The 15646-nt window shown below is 36.0% G+C and overlaps 1 protein-coding gene across 6 annotated transcripts in view; it reads left to right on the forward strand.

Moving 5' to 3' along the window:
- The window catches only part of SPEF2 (sperm flagellar 2), a 194443-nt gene that overhangs the window by 87712 nt on the left and 91085 nt on the right, over window positions 1-15646 (forward strand). For all 6 annotated transcript variants that reach the window (XM_045565587.1, XM_045565583.1, XM_045565585.1 and 3 more), the window contains 6 exons: window positions 2858-3077; window positions 3718-3872; window positions 5436-5505; window positions 6876-6937; window positions 9122-9225; window positions 11807-12063. In XM_045565587.1, coding sequence (XP_045421543.1) covers window positions 2858-3077; window positions 3718-3872; window positions 5436-5505; window positions 6876-6937; window positions 9122-9225; window positions 11807-12063 — 868 coding nt within the window. The remainder of the gene's footprint in view (window positions 1-2857; window positions 3078-3717; window positions 3873-5435; window positions 5506-6875; window positions 6938-9121; window positions 9226-11806; window positions 12064-15646) is intronic.

The following is a 15646-nucleotide window of genomic DNA, read 5'->3' on the forward strand; positions in this document are numbered from 1 at the left end:
GGTAACACAGCAATATCCTATCTCTACAAAAAAAAAACAACCAAAAAACAAAAATAATCAACATTAAGTTAGATTAATTTGGGGGAGAACTAAATGGTTTATAATTTTGAAACTTTCTATATTGCTCTCTCTTCAAGTCATTTTTTAAATCTTCAGTAGAGTTTTGAAATGTTCCATATATAGCCTCTCTGTATATTTCTTGTTAATTCCAACGATTTTGTCAGTTTTTAAATGCAAGCAAAAAAAGTTGACTCTTACTGAGTAAGCAGAAAAAAAATTACTCAAAATATGTTGGGTAATTCAAAGAATCAGTAGGTGGTCTTGAGAAGTAAGCTAAAGATTAAGCTTCCAAGGAAACTCTCCAGAACCATCACAACAGGGTCTTTCTTACAAGGAAATTTTCACTGCCACTACCACCATGGAGCACTAGCCGCTGACGTTGCAGCTGCTACCTCTGCACCAGGAACTCAACTGTGCAGCAGCCACAGTCGCTTCTAGGGACAGTGATACTTCTTTCTTTTCCTTTCTGTTGCAATGGCTAGACCTGCTGAAATAATGTGGCTAATAGTATTAATGTTGAGCATCTTTTTCTTGTTCTTGCCTTTAATGGAAAAATGTGTATTTTGTTTTGGCTCATCATTGGTCCACAGAGTGTTAGGAAAGCCATCTTCAATTCATAGCTTATTGAGAGACTTGTTTTGTTTTGCTTAATTGCACTTGTATTTTCTTAAAATCAGAAATGAATTTTATCAGATACTTCTTGGTCAAAATGATCATATGCTTTTTTTTTTTAACTTTTAACCTACTAATGTGATGTAGTAATAGATTTAACTTTCTTTGTATTCATGAAATAACTCCTATTCAGTCATGGTGAGATAACTTCAATATTATATGTAGAATATGAGCATATGTTCTGGAATCTGACCACCTGGGTTCCAATCTAGGTTCTGTCTTTACTATTTATTATGACCGTGGAAAAGTAACTTAGCCTCTGTGATACTCAGGTTTTTCTTCTACAAAATTGGGAAGTTGATAATACTACTTATGTAAGAGTTATATGAGAATTATTTGAGATAATTCATGAAAACAAAAGTATATGGCACATAGTGAGTATGTAGTCAATGTCAATTAGTATCTTTATTGTCTATTAATATAACATTGACTTTAATATTGTGTGCATAATTTTTGCAAAATATTTCCAAGTCAGATTGGCTTGTAATTTTCTTTTGGGATGTTGTTTTTGTTAATTATCTTTGATGCATTTTTTTGTATAAAGGTTATATTAGTCTTGCCAAGTGAACTGGAAAGTCTGTATTCTTCCATACTCTAGAAGACTTTAAAACAACATTTAAATTTCTTTTTAATTAAGGAATAAAAATTCTTCTGTAAACCATTACTGTCTTCAAGCTTTCTAGGTATAGTTCTATGACAACTTTTCCACTTCTTTCATGGCTTTTATCTTTTCAAAATTTCCATTTAAATTAATTTTAACATTTGTACTTTCTTAGAATATCATTTATTACTACATAGTAATAAATTCTAATTTATTATAGTAGAGTTGTATATAAAATTTTGTTAATGATTTTAAGTCCCCTTAAAATCTATTACCTTTTTTCCTATTATGTTACAACATTGATACTTGCTATTCTTCACCTTTGTGTCAAACTAAGAGCAATTCCATTATCATGCTTAGTATGGACAAGTTTTAGACATTTATCAATAAAGAGTACCTGAATAGTTTCACTCTCTAATTTATTAATTTCCATTTATATTTTTATTAGTTCCTTCCTCCTAGTTTCTTTTGATTATTTTAGAATTACTTTTATTGCCTATTTTAATCCTTAGTTTATTTTCCTTTTTAATTTTATTTTTTATTGATACATAATAGATGTACATATTATATTTGCAGGCTACATGTGATATTTTGATACACTCATACAATGTGTAATAATCAAATCAGGGTACTTGGGATATCCATCCCCTTAAACATTTATTAAATATCTTTTCGTTATGCTGGTATCATTTGAATTATTCTTTTCTAGCTATTTTGAAATAAACAATAGATTATGGTTTATTATAATCGCTCTACTGATTTAGCAAACACTAGGTCTTAGTTCTTCTATCTACCTAGATCAAGGCATTTTAGGCTAAGGGGCTATACATTTTCCTCTGAGTACAGTTTGATCCCTCCCGTATTTTTAATCTATTATTTTAACGTTCCTTTCAGACTTTATAATTTTAATTTCAAAAAGACTGATTTTTATAAGTACTTATATTTTTCATATGTTTCTAAAATCAATTTCTAGTTTTATTACATGAAGGTCAGAGAATGTGGTCTGTACAATGTTTTTTCTCTCCAATTGTTTATTTCAGCAAAAAAACTGAAGAAAGTGGTAGTCAAACATGGTAGATTTAGAGAACACTATACTGAGCATGAAAATTCTTTTTCATCTTTCTTACTTTAAAATATTTTAAAATAAGCTTAATACTTGCATAAGATAGCAGATAAACTATTGTTGTCTTTTGTCTGCTTACTGATAACATCAATTTAAGTGTCTTAATGCTCGACCTAGATTACATACAATATGTCTCAAGTTAATATGCCTACTTTCATAAACTAAGATATTTTGAGGTTTTTTCACTTTTATGTAGGAAGCTCATTTTTTTGCTTTCTAATTTGAAAGTATTATTGCTGCTGTTACTCATTTATGTGTTATAATTGATTAACTAAAGTATTGATTAACTTTTATTTGCTACAATTTAGATTGACTTTCAATATTTAAATTTCTTATATTCCTACATTTGACTTTTAAGAATATTTTTGTTTTGTTTGTTTGTTTGTTTGTTATTTTTGCAGAACATGGTTGGAGAGTGGGCCTTACCAGAAGAAATGGTTGATAATTTACCACCCTCCAACAATTGCATATTGGGCCATGTGCTTCACAGACTGTTTGAAAAATCTCTTCCTCCTCATCTTGAATCAACAGCACCTGAATTTCCTTCCTTTGCTGTTAAAGGATGCTTATTGGGGAAAACATTTAGTGGAAAAACTACCATTCTAAAATCTCTACAGAAAGGTAGAATCTCCCCCTAATTATTAGATTCTGTTTACACTGACTGTATATGCAAATGTCCATGTATATATGAAACGTACAAGAAGCTTTGCTAATATATTGGGAAATCTCTGTCATCTAAAATTTTATAATAGGGTGATCATGTAATTTATTGTCTAAGCCCTAATTATTCAATCATAAAAAGGAGTAAAATACTAACACATGCGGCTGTATGGATGATCCTTGATAACGTTATGCTAAGGGGAAAAAAGCTATACACAAACTATCCCAAAATATATAATTCTATTTGCATGAAATATCCAGAATAGGCAAATCCATAAACACAGAAATTGAGTTATTGGTTTCCAGGTGTAGGGGAATAGAGAGTGACAGCTTAATGGGCGTGGGGTTTCCTTTTGAGGTGATGAAAAATTTCTGGAACAGGATCATGGTGATGGTTGTACAACATTGTGAATGTCTAAATGCCACTGAATTTTAAACGTTAAAATGGTTAATTTTATGTTACATGAATTTTACCACAATAAAAAAAGGAGCTTGATCCAAAAGACAGTTCTAGGGGGCCTGAAAGATAGCGTTATAAGGTGAAGCCAGTACATAAGGACAACATGAAATGCTATTTATAAAATTGTCTTTTGTCCTTTAGACTTTCCTATTCAGATCCTTTCTATTGACACTCTTGTCCAAGAAGCTATACAAGCATTTCATGACAATGAAAGAGTCAGTGAGGCCCCTCCAATTCAGAAAGAAGATGAAGAAGAGGCTCTACCAGTTGTGCAAGAGGAGAGTCAAGGAAGCCAGGCAAGTATGATTCTAGTTTTCTTTGCTGTGTCTGGTACACTAGATAGTTGGAACCGGATGGAATCTAAAAGATCTGCTAGACCAGGAGTCTCTTCTGTAAATGTCCAGAGAGTAAATATTTAGTTTCTGTAAAGCTCCAGAGTAAACATTTAAATTAAATATTTAATAAATATTTTAGGCCAAGAGGCAAAATAAAGGATGTTATGTGGGCACTTAAATAACAAGAAAGAAAATTTCTGCCCCCTTCTGTGGGTTTGCCTGGGTGGACCATCCAGGGCACCACTGCTGTGGGCTCACTTTGTGCCCAGTGCCATCAGCTGGAGACATTCTCCTGAGCATAGAGTGTCAGGCTGGTGAGTGGGGTGGGTGGAGTGACTGAACTACAGAGGTTGAGAAGGTGGCATATGAGTGCTGTGGGGGAACTCAAGAAGTCACCAGCTGCTGGACTGAGATCCTACTACTCAGGGCCTGGCAGATGCCAACATCAAAGTCCCCAACATGTAGTTGGAGACCAACAGTGGCCCTGGGCAGAGGCTGAGGCCTGTCTGGAGCCCAGTGGGGACAGTGGTGGAGGGGGACTTCTGGCTTAGTCTCCATGCTCACAGTGCTAGACTGCTTGAATGATGTTCAGGAACTGCATAAAAGCAGTTAGTGGGCTGAATTTTGTCCATGAGCCATGATATGCTGACTCCAGATTTAAGCTAGCAGATCTCAACTGGGGTAGAGGGCTGTCCGTATGGTTGACCTGTATCACATTCCCATCAGTATTGCATTGCATTGCATTATTGTGTGAAGCTTCCCGAGGTGGGGGGGTGCTGAATAGGAGAAGGCGGCCCCACCTTGAGGATCATTGATGTGGTCTAGCCACCTCGTTTCACAGAAAAGACAGTAGAGACCCTAAGCATGAACTGGTTTGCTTGGGGTCAGAAAGCTTGTTGATGGCTACTCTGTGTTTGGGGTTCCAGATTCTAAGTCCAGAACTCCTTCCCCTACTTTATTCTCTCTCTGCAAATGAATAAATTAGTCTAGAATCTAATCCAGATCACTTGCAGGGACTGCAAAATAAATACCGTTTAATGATGAATTTGGAAAATAACTGGGAGAAGTTTTCTTCATTGTGGGCTATCTCTTCTTCCATCTTGTTGTACTCTTTCTATTTTAATTAATAAAGTAATAGATAATGTACATTTTTTTTACTTCCTTATGGCTATGACTGACACCTCTAGGATTGTTCACTTAAAGATAGTTTTTCGTAAACTCTACCCTTTTCTCAGGTTCTATTGTATTTTCAAAATAGCAGTTGCTGTTTTTTACATTGGAGACCATTGGAAAGACAGATTACACCGCAAGTTACTATGTGTTTCTACAAGTGCAATTATCATCAAATATTGTTTGTTTCTGGAAATTGTAATTTAGGACTGAAACCTCAACCCTCTCTAATATCATTAATGTTATAGACAAAATAGTGTATTTGTTCTCAAACCTTTACTTATAAAATTAGGAAGGTTATTAAAGCATAACGATGTTAAAATCTATCCCTGTGTCTGTGTTTTCTCCCCAAAGGATCCACAAAAAGTATTTTCAGCTGGTCCAGTCTCAGACGAAGTAGATCAAGTACTACCAGAAACAGAAGGTAAAGCTATACTTAGTGAGTAGATATCAAAGCAAATCATCCATTATTTACATTAGAGAGACAGACAAACAGTAAGAACACATATATGCACAAACTTGCTTTCAGGGAAAGAAATGAGAGCGATGAAGTTTTGCATAATTTTCTGTATGGTCATTTGACAGAGAGAGCCAGATAACCCTTGTCTACAACTGAGGATAAGAGATAAAAATTATATGGGAATCTCTGCAGCCTCCTTCAAATAGTTGCTTAGTTTTGCTGTTGTTATGAAAACAGCCAGGATAAATCATCCTTACTCTTCCTGGCTTGGCGGGGAGACAGTATTTTATTGGTTCTGCTCACCTGTGCAAGTCTGTGTGTGAGCACCACTGGGGCCCTCTGCATGCTGCGGCTTCAGTCCCTGTATTGAGAGAGGCTGCAGGGTCTGACCTGTTCAATCCACGTGCACGGTGGGTCCTTTGATAAAGCTGAGTTTATTTTCAACCTTGGACAAGACCAAAAGAACCAAGCTTCCCAAATCTAACAAAAAGTTACCTCCCTAGAGATTTGGTCTTTAGTGCATGAGCTCTTTCATAGAACCATTGAAGGAAAACAATTTTAGGTATTGAATATCTTTTCTCTTTGTGCTAGTAAGGTTTTGCCCTGTTAGTTTCCTCATATTCTAGCCTAAAGCTGGGATCCTCCTGTGTCATCATCACTATTGGTATTAGCATTAAACAATGTCCAGATTTATTATGAGCGGGGACTTTCCATTTTCTAAAAGTATATTATCTGTCACTCATTCCAGTTGTTTGTTTCATAAGAGATCATTTTAATTGATTTTTTTAAACTATTATAAGTATTTCATGACATTTTATTGCATTAGTCCAACCAGTTAAAAACAAATTCTTTAAAACTTCTTATTGTTTTCCATTGATTTTAATTAAAAACTCCTCGACTTCTGGAGCTATGTACTTTTAGATGTGTTTATTATCTATAACTTGATAATCCACAAAAATAAAAGTATAATAAGTTAACATTTTAATAACATTTCTTGAGAAACTTGGCTTGTCTTTTGGAAAGAGAACCCAAACTGTGTTAAAACATTTCTAGTACTATTGTTATGAGCTCAGGCCATATAGAAGGGAGGGAGGGGGAGAGGGAAGGGGGGAGGGAAAGAGGAAAGGAACGAAAGAAGGAAGGGAAGAAGGGAGGGAGGGTGGGAGAAATGGGAAAGCAGAAAGGAGGGAGAGAGGGAGGGGGAAACACCAAGCCACACAGTGGCCAGGATCCTGCTGGTGGGGAAGGAAGGTAAAAGCTTCTTCCCCTGAGTTTCTCAGGCGTAGCTGAGTCTGATACTAGAAATTTGTTCTTACCACTTTACCTGTTGCTAGGTACTGATACTAATAAAACACCAAAAGCTGAAGAAGTCGAATCAAGTGATAATGTCTTCAAAGTAAGTATTGTAATCTAATTTTAGCTGTTAACATTAAAATATGACATGATTCATGGCCTTTTGGTTTATCTACAAATGGAATGAAATAATGATGTGCTTCTCTGGTTTTAAAGTAAATTTAATGGTAAACTATTAGCTAATCTGAGTTTACTTAACATCCTTTATATTCTTAATACTTACATCTAAAACAGTGAAAATTACTATTCGGTTTTGCCAGGTAAGAAAATAAACACGTGCTTTTTAAATTTTAGACTTATGCCAAATGTATTTTCATGCATTCTTTTTTTAACCATCTAATTTATGGCTTTTGTTTCCTTTCATTTCCTCTTTACCTCTAAAGAATGTTTCCAGAATTTACCCTTATTCTTGTTGATGACTCTACAGAATTCTTTATTAATTTTTGAAAAAATGTTCACAACAATTTGCTCACTCTTGCTCCTAGTGGAAATTAATGTTTCCATAAATAGTATTGCTTTACTGTATGTGAAGCATTTTTTTGTTATCAAATAGAATGACCAGATAGATTAATCAAATAGAATGACCAGATAGATTAATCAAATGGAATTTTATTTTCTTTATTTTTATTACATTTCATTACTTTTATTAAGCATTTGATCATGAAGAATATTTTTATAATATTTTAGATATCAAAACTTCTCAAAGATAGAAAAATTTTTACAAGGATATACACCAAACTATAAATAAGATGACTGATGGGGAGGAAAATGGGCTTAGAAAAAGCAATAAAGGAATAAAGGGGGACTTATAATGTTTACCCTGTGCATTTGGAATACGAATCAGCAAAAAGGCTAAGTGTATTTTGATATTTACATGAATGAATTTACAAACCCCCTAAATTCTATATTCAATTCAATTCAAAAAGTATACTTTGTCCCGTGTACTGTTTTAATAATTTGAATATATCAGTGAACAAAAAAGACAGGGTTTCCTGCCCTTATGGCGTTTGTATTCTGCTGGAGGGAAATAAGTGTTATATGGGAGATGGTGAGAAGTGCTGTGAGAAAAGGCAAAGTAGAGATGGAGCAAAAGGGAGCAGGAGCACAGGGCAGGGCCGGGCCTCCTGGGGAAAGGGAGATTAAAGCAATTAGGGTATGGAAGGGCAAAAGATTATTTTTATACTTGAATCAATTTTTCAAGTGGAGAATGTGCCTTGGATGGAGAATTGGTGTTACCAGATCAAATGTTTGATAGATTTAGGTAATTTCTAATTGAAAATGTCAATGTTACACATACTTTCTCCGCTTTTTTGCATGATAATTGTAGGTCATTTGTGGACTTCAATAAACTTAAACTGTGATCACTTTGAAAAAAAAAATAAGAAAGAAAAGAAAAAGGTGGGAGAACCAGCTCACTGGATCTGGGAAAGCGTTCCAGGCAGAGACTAGAATAGCTGGGTGCTGGAGACAGCCTAGGGGCAGGAAGGAGCCTGGCCAGCAGGGCTGGAGCGCAGGAAGGGATGAGGTCAGAGCTCAGCATGAAAAGGGAGCAGTCAGCTCAGTCAGGGTCTAACAGGCAATTTTGGGGACATTTGGAATAAAAGGGGGAAATTTTACAGGGTTTTGAGTAGAGGTATAATATCATTTGATATAAAACATTCACTCTGGTGGCAGAGTTAAGAAAAGGTTCTAGGAAAGTTCCTAGAACACTAGTGATATCAAGTAGTTTTGTAATGGACTAACCTACAGATAATTATTACAAATGCTGGCCAAAATGTAGAAGCGAATTATTTGAGGGCCAAAAGGAGACAGCAAAAAAGAGCAAAGGAGCAAACAAGAAAGCAGCGAAAAACAGGCAGAAAATATATGCAATTTGACCATTGAAAGAAGAGAACTTCCCTGGGCAAGAGCCATGGTTTATACACACTCCAGTGAATCGAAAAGAGTGGCTAGAACTCAAGCAGAAAGCGCAGTCTTTCTGATCTAAGGTATGAGAGGATGAAGTTCAGGGATGCCAGAGCATCTGCAAATTAAAGAGGAAGATATTGGAAGGGAAGGTGCCTCAAAATCGACATACAAATTTTGCTTAAATGCTTCCCTGACTCCAGAATTGTGCCAAGTAAACAGTACCTTCATTAGAAACCATGTAATTGTTTTCTTCCTCCAAACATTTGGAATCTGACTTTCAAATTAGCTGTCTTCTGCCCTTCATTGTTTATTTTCCCAGCTCACTGTGCGTGCTCAGCTTGGTGCAAAATCAGAACACCTGCTGAAGAAAGGAAAGAGCATTCCTGACATGTTGCTAGTTGACATCATGGTAAATGCTATTAAGTATGTATTGCATTTTTCTTTCTATATCCATTTAATATATTCCTTATCACACAAAGGTGTACAAAGCATAATATAGAATTTGTTTCTAATATCTAAATAATACTACTCGTCTACATAAGAAAATAAACGGCAAGGTAAAGATAGACATACTTTCTGATTTACAGGCCTATATTTCGCTTTCTCCCAGACTTGACTTCTTTCACTCAGATGTGAATACAGCTCAGCTGCTATTGCCTGTGGGGAATCAAGGAGAAATTGAATCACTGAAAAAGCCAAGGGACAGATTATGGAGAGACCCTAACCGTGTGCCACTGGGCCTTCTCATTTTGGGTTTTGAGAAGAGAGGTTGGCCAGTGCTGGGACAGGGTAGAGGGTGCACAGGCAAGGAGTAACATATGCACAGCACAGAGATGATATGTGATAGGCGAGAAAGAAAAAAAATCAAAGCAGGCTATAATTTTGTAATCTCTCCCAACCTCCTTTCTAAGAAAAAAGGATCCTCCTCAGCCCTCATTTGTGATACAGAAAAGGGAGAAATTAAAAGAAACCATAGAGACTTGGCTGATCCATCTAATAAAGAGATGAAGCAAGTAGGATGGAAAAAAAAGAGTCAAAATGGTTCCTGTGAATGAGTTTTGGAGAGCTTAGAGTGGGTGAGGAAATAGAATTGGGTAGTTGTGATATGTGAGAAACATTAAGACTGAGAGAGATAAGGAAGGAGGCTTTAGGGTTTTTCCACACATCTGGAATGGACTCCCTCTTAGTGCTTTTGTAAAAGACTACATTAGAGATTTAAGTTGCTTTTCAGTTATATGTACCTAGAAATCTGACCATAGGGCGGCAGCCCTCAGAGCTGGAAAGGGGCCTTATTCTAATAGTTGTAATATTTCTCAGAAGTGGCATAAAGCATATTTCAGACATGGGATTCTTTTTTCAAAGAAAAATGCATATGAGAAGCATCAGATATAAAGCACAGCCTCACTTTAGTGTCAGTAGAACTGGAGTATCCACACCCCACCGTAAGGGCTCCATTACCCTCCTTCCAACATCACAATCCTCACTGCCCCTCAGATGTATCACCAGAGGACTGTCATCAGTTTGAAATCTTGATCTAATCCAAATCTATCCTTTTTCCATGGGGAAAAGGAGATACATGAGGATTTAGCTTCTGTTACCTGTCTGGTTAGTGGTGTAGCCCCCGTCAAAGTCCCCATAGTCTAGAGTCCTCACACTACAGCTGAACAAGTGTGCCCCTGACAACCTCTCGTTCCCTCTGAAGTGGCTCCTGAGACTGCAAGTGGGGGAAGAGATCACCCAGACCTGGCAAGGTACTCAAGGACATTTTCTTCTTCATCATAGATCAATGCATCAACAAATCCATTCTATGCAGATCATTTTACCAAGCTCTGGACAAGTTATAAAAGCAAAATGCAGTCTTTTCCTGCTCTTAACCTAGCGAGGGAAATACAGGCAGTGACCTGAAAACAGTTTGATTTTGTGGAAGGATCACTGGATTTGGGATCACTGTAGTTTTGTGACTTTGAATAAGTAATAAAATTTCTCTCAACTTCAGTTTTCCCCCTCCTTCCTTGTCATACTATAAGAAGGATAGAAGCACCAAAGCAGACTCAGAAACCTTTGAAGACGGGATTCTGTTGTTTAATATTATGTGCTAACAAAGAAAGAAATGAAATTATACCTTTTAATCCAAAGGCCATAATCTCAATTTTGTATAATTAAGGGTTTAAAAGAACTGAGTTTCAGTTTATGCCCTGTCACGTAGTTTTCCATATGCAAACAAAATTAATAATTTTTGAAACATCCATTCTCTAAAGAGGACACTGTGCTGAGTGGAGTAACTGAAGAAATGGTCCTTATCCTTCTGCAACCTATAAACTAACTGAGATTAAAAAAAAATAGTCTCAATTGAATTTTTGTTAAGTCAAGAAATATAATAACCACTTTATGGTGAAGTGAATGAGAGTCAGAGGAGTTCAGATCAGGCTTTTATGACACTACACAAGATGGAGTAGGGTAGGAAGAACTCTCCAGGTTGGCAATACAAGTATCTATTAATAGTGTGTGCTGAGCTCTGTCTGGGTTTTTTAAAGGCATCATTTCAGTTCATCCTCACAGCCACCCTGTGAGGTATGTTATTTTACCCCATTGTGTAGATGAGAAAACTGAGATGCAAAGGAGGAACAGCCTATGGACACAAGCTAGAAAATGCAATCCATACGCTTATAAGTGAGGAGATCAGTTTGTTTGAAGTAAATGATTCAAAATTGTGAGAGATAAGAAGTTATAGAGAAAAAAGTCATGGCCAATTAGTTTTACTATAAATACCATGTTAAGGCCTCTGGAATAGATTTGGAGAATGGCAGGGACCCAAAGAAGGATTTCAAGCAAGGGAGTGATTGTAGCACATTATTAGACCTAATCTTTTAGCTCTGAAGTAATGAAATTCATACAGTAGGAGCTTGTTATGGAATGGAGAGAAAAAGGCAAGATTTACCGTATTATTATTTGTAAAGTACTTGGGTCTAACAAAATGTTAATGAGTTGTCCTGTTTCAATTAAGTGAGATACCTGTGGATCAAGGCTGGGTCCTGGATGGTTTTCCAATGACATTAAACCAAGCGCAACTCCTGGAGGAAGCTCTTACCGGCCACAGCAGAAACCTCGTAGAAATGGAGAGAAAGAAAGCACAGATATCCACATTGGTTGCTGATCCTTCGACTTCCAAAGAAGTACCTCCTCCCTCTCCTGCATTTGATTTTGTTGTATTATTAGATATTTCAGATATTTCCTTACTGAGTCGCATGAATGATGTCATAGGTAAGTTGGACCCCTTTTTAGGGGGCACTCTTTTTGTACAATCAAAACTCTTTGTTTTTTGACTGAATATTCTCAGTGAATATTCCCACTTTACAATTATAAGTGAGTATGAAAGGATCCACTTCAGCCTTTGAGAGAATTATCTAGCGGAGAACAGTTGCCACTTACACTGACTTAGCATTCAGCACTGCAGGCTAAGCCTGGAACTATGGAGAATTCCAAGCCAACTGCAAGCATCTTCCTGAACCTTTCTATCAACGTGGCAGCTCCCGTTGTACAGAGGTGTCTTTTTGAGACTTGCATGCATGGAGGAGCTCTTCGTGGCTATCCAGTATGTCTTAGTGGATCACCCTCATGAAAGTTATAAACCATTTGTGCTGTAAGCAAGGATCTAGTAACATTCTTCCCTTGGATTGTGTATTAACTCTGAGGTACAAGTATCAGTTGGCTGAAGTCCTCACATGATGGGGTTGAATATTCTTGCCAAAATCCATGGTTTATTTAATTATTTTTTGTCCTTTAAATGAAAATATCACTTTATACCACAAATAAAATACTTATGGGTGAAAGCACATATTCTTGAACCCTGGCTTTCCAGGTATTTGACCTTGGGAAAATTACTTCATTGTTCTAAACTTCAGTTTCACAGCCTGTATGATAGAATGGCTCATTGTATGGTTATGGATATTAAATGAGATGATAGAATCTGAATTAAATGAGACAATAGAACACTTAGGATAGAATATGGTACATGATAATAACCCTGTAGTACATATATCAAGAAAAACTGTGGAAGACTTTGAAATAAACAAAAGATTACTGGATATCCTTTCCATAGAAGGCTGAGTATTGTCTATTAGACCCTTTGAGGTATCTGATTCTGTAGGGCTCTGTGCCTTTCATTGACTTTGACTCAGATCTTTTGTAACTCCATAAGTTGTAGGAAATTGATAGTAATGCAGATAATTCTCATCCTTAGCAATGCAGATAAATTTTGTTCAGTTGAACCACAGTTTCCACACTATAAAAAAGATGGGTTCAAATATTACATTGCTCTACAGATAGTAGCCATTTTTCATCTGTTAACCCTATTTCAGCATTCCTGATTGCCTATAAAAGTGTATTTTATGCAGATTTTCATTTGAACTGCTTGTAACATCTTACGGGTTCCCTCTTTAATTGAAGAGTTAAATGATGTCTTTGACACTTGCTCATTTTACATTTGTTTGAGAGTCTTAATTTAAGCTTTTTAAAAAACTATCCTTTAACAAATGATAATACATGATTCTTTTATTACTTTTGTTACTGCTAATAACAACACTTGGAGCTAGGAGAGACCTAAGGGGCCATCTATTCCAATGCTTTAATTTATAGATGGGAATTTTAGGCACAATTGCTTGACTTGCCCAAGGTCACACTCATCCTTATTTTGAATTTGTGTAATTGTGAGATCTTACTTTCATTGTTTACTTAAATACAATGGCAAAACCATTAGATATTACTTCAGCTGTCCAGCCCAGTATTTTAAACTGGATACTGTCTATTACATCACAAAAGGGAATATTTACTTTTCTTTATAGAAGGGAGTAGGAGCCACTGACAGTAGTGATGATTCTGCTTGTTCTGCTAACTTCCCACTCCTGTTCAGAGAACGGATAGCTGAGGATTCGGGGCGAACACTGCCAATCCTTGGCCATCTGGTGGCAGAACAGGGTACTGAACATTAAGATTAATTTGACTTGAAACTGGTTATGACAAGTTACTATAAAGTACACATACAGACCTGTGAGTGAGAGAGTCCCTGAAAGCAAATTATAACCCTATAAGGGCCTCAGAAGGTTTTCCCACCCTTTTGGGGCTCCGCAGGAGACATATATTGTTGTGTGTTATAGAAATGGAAGGAAATCAGTAGCAAGAATTTTTTAAGAAATCTAACTCAATCCAGTTTGAGTTCTTATGATTCTTCTATTAAAATTACATGATGAATGATTCTGGAAAATTTTTTAAAGCTGATGTTAGCATCTAAATAGTTTAATTTCTTTAGTTTAGACTCTTGACTTATAACTAGGCTTATAAATGCTCTTTCTCCCCTACTCCAGGGAGAATTTCTTCTTTGTCAAATTTTATGCATAGATGGACATAAATAATCTTATTCCTCTGCCCTCAGAAATTAAAGTAAATATGATTTATTTCTATCATATATTTCTAATATTACTGTAATAGTTTTAGATTTTTGAAGTGAATTAAACCAAATCTTGGACTAGGGCCATGTAAACCATGAAAACTAGTATCAAATCATTAATTTATAGTTCTCACTAGTTTTATTTAAAACTGATTATGCTAAGCATGTCCCTAACTTTGAAAATAAATCTACTGTTTTCATATTTAAGTATTTTAAGCTAAGAAAAAATATTATTCTTTTATATCTTAAGTTTTTCTTTCTTAGAATATAAAATTGGCTTTTAAAAGATCATTTTGCCAGTTTACTCTCTCATCTAAAGCAAGCCCCATGTAAACTATTTTAAGACAAATGAAACTCTATTCTTCTAAAATATCTTGTTCATTCACATATTTATTTAACACATATTGCATGCTTACCAAATGCCAGACACTGTGCTAGGCACTGATGATAGAGTAATAAGGGAGAAATGGATTCTGCCTTCAAAGAGCTTAGTGGAACTTATAAGTAACCAAGTGACTACAGTATAGTGTTATGCTGTCCAACATGGTAGCCACTAGCTACATGTGACTATTTAAATTAATTAAAATTAACAAATGAAAAATTCAGTTCTTCAGTTATCCTGGCCACATTTCATGTACACATGTGGCTAGTGGCTATCATATTGACTGCACTGATGTGGGATGGTTCATTATCTCAGAAGGTTCTGTTGGACAGCACTGGTATAGAGTGATGGGAGCTAAAATGGCACCACTAGTAAATGTTTAACTTCGTAAAGTGTCAGGCAGTTATAATATAGAAGTAAAGTCCCCACCCTCCAATAGTTCACGGGGCAGTGTGAAGAGAAACAAAATAAGCTAATTATTATAATATAGTTGTTATGTGCTATAATAGGTGGGAGATTAGCCAGACCAAAAAAGAGAACAAAGAGGAAAGGAAGGCATTTACAAGGCTTGAAAGGTAAGCATAAACAGTTCAGCTACAGAACAACAAGAACCTCAGTAGGCCTGAGGGGAGGCAAGGTATGGAGGGATGGCAGAAATAAGCATAGAGAGTAGGCAGGGGCCAGATCAAAAGTCTGGCACCAAGATAAGGTGTTCAGACTTCATCTTGAAGCTGTGTAAAAACTACTGAGTGGTATTAAAGCTAGATTTAATATCATTAGATGTGCTTTTATAATGACTATTCTGGTTGCTAGGGTGGAGGATAAATTGAAAGGGGAGTGAGATTGGAAGCAATTAAATGAGCTGGAAAATTATTACCATTTGAAAAATAACAAATACCTTAAGACAGCAGCAAGAAGCTAAGGAGGCACCGTGAGATTAAAGTGGTGTAAGCTGCAGAATTTAGTTATTAGCTGGGATGGGAGATGCAGCACAGGGAGAACGGAATGGTAGCAAGTTT

This window comes from Lemur catta, chromosome 12 (assembly GCF_020740605.2).
Source record: "Lemur catta isolate mLemCat1 chromosome 12, mLemCat1.pri, whole genome shotgun sequence".
Taxonomy (NCBI): domain Eukaryota; kingdom Metazoa; phylum Chordata; class Mammalia; order Primates; family Lemuridae; genus Lemur; species Lemur catta.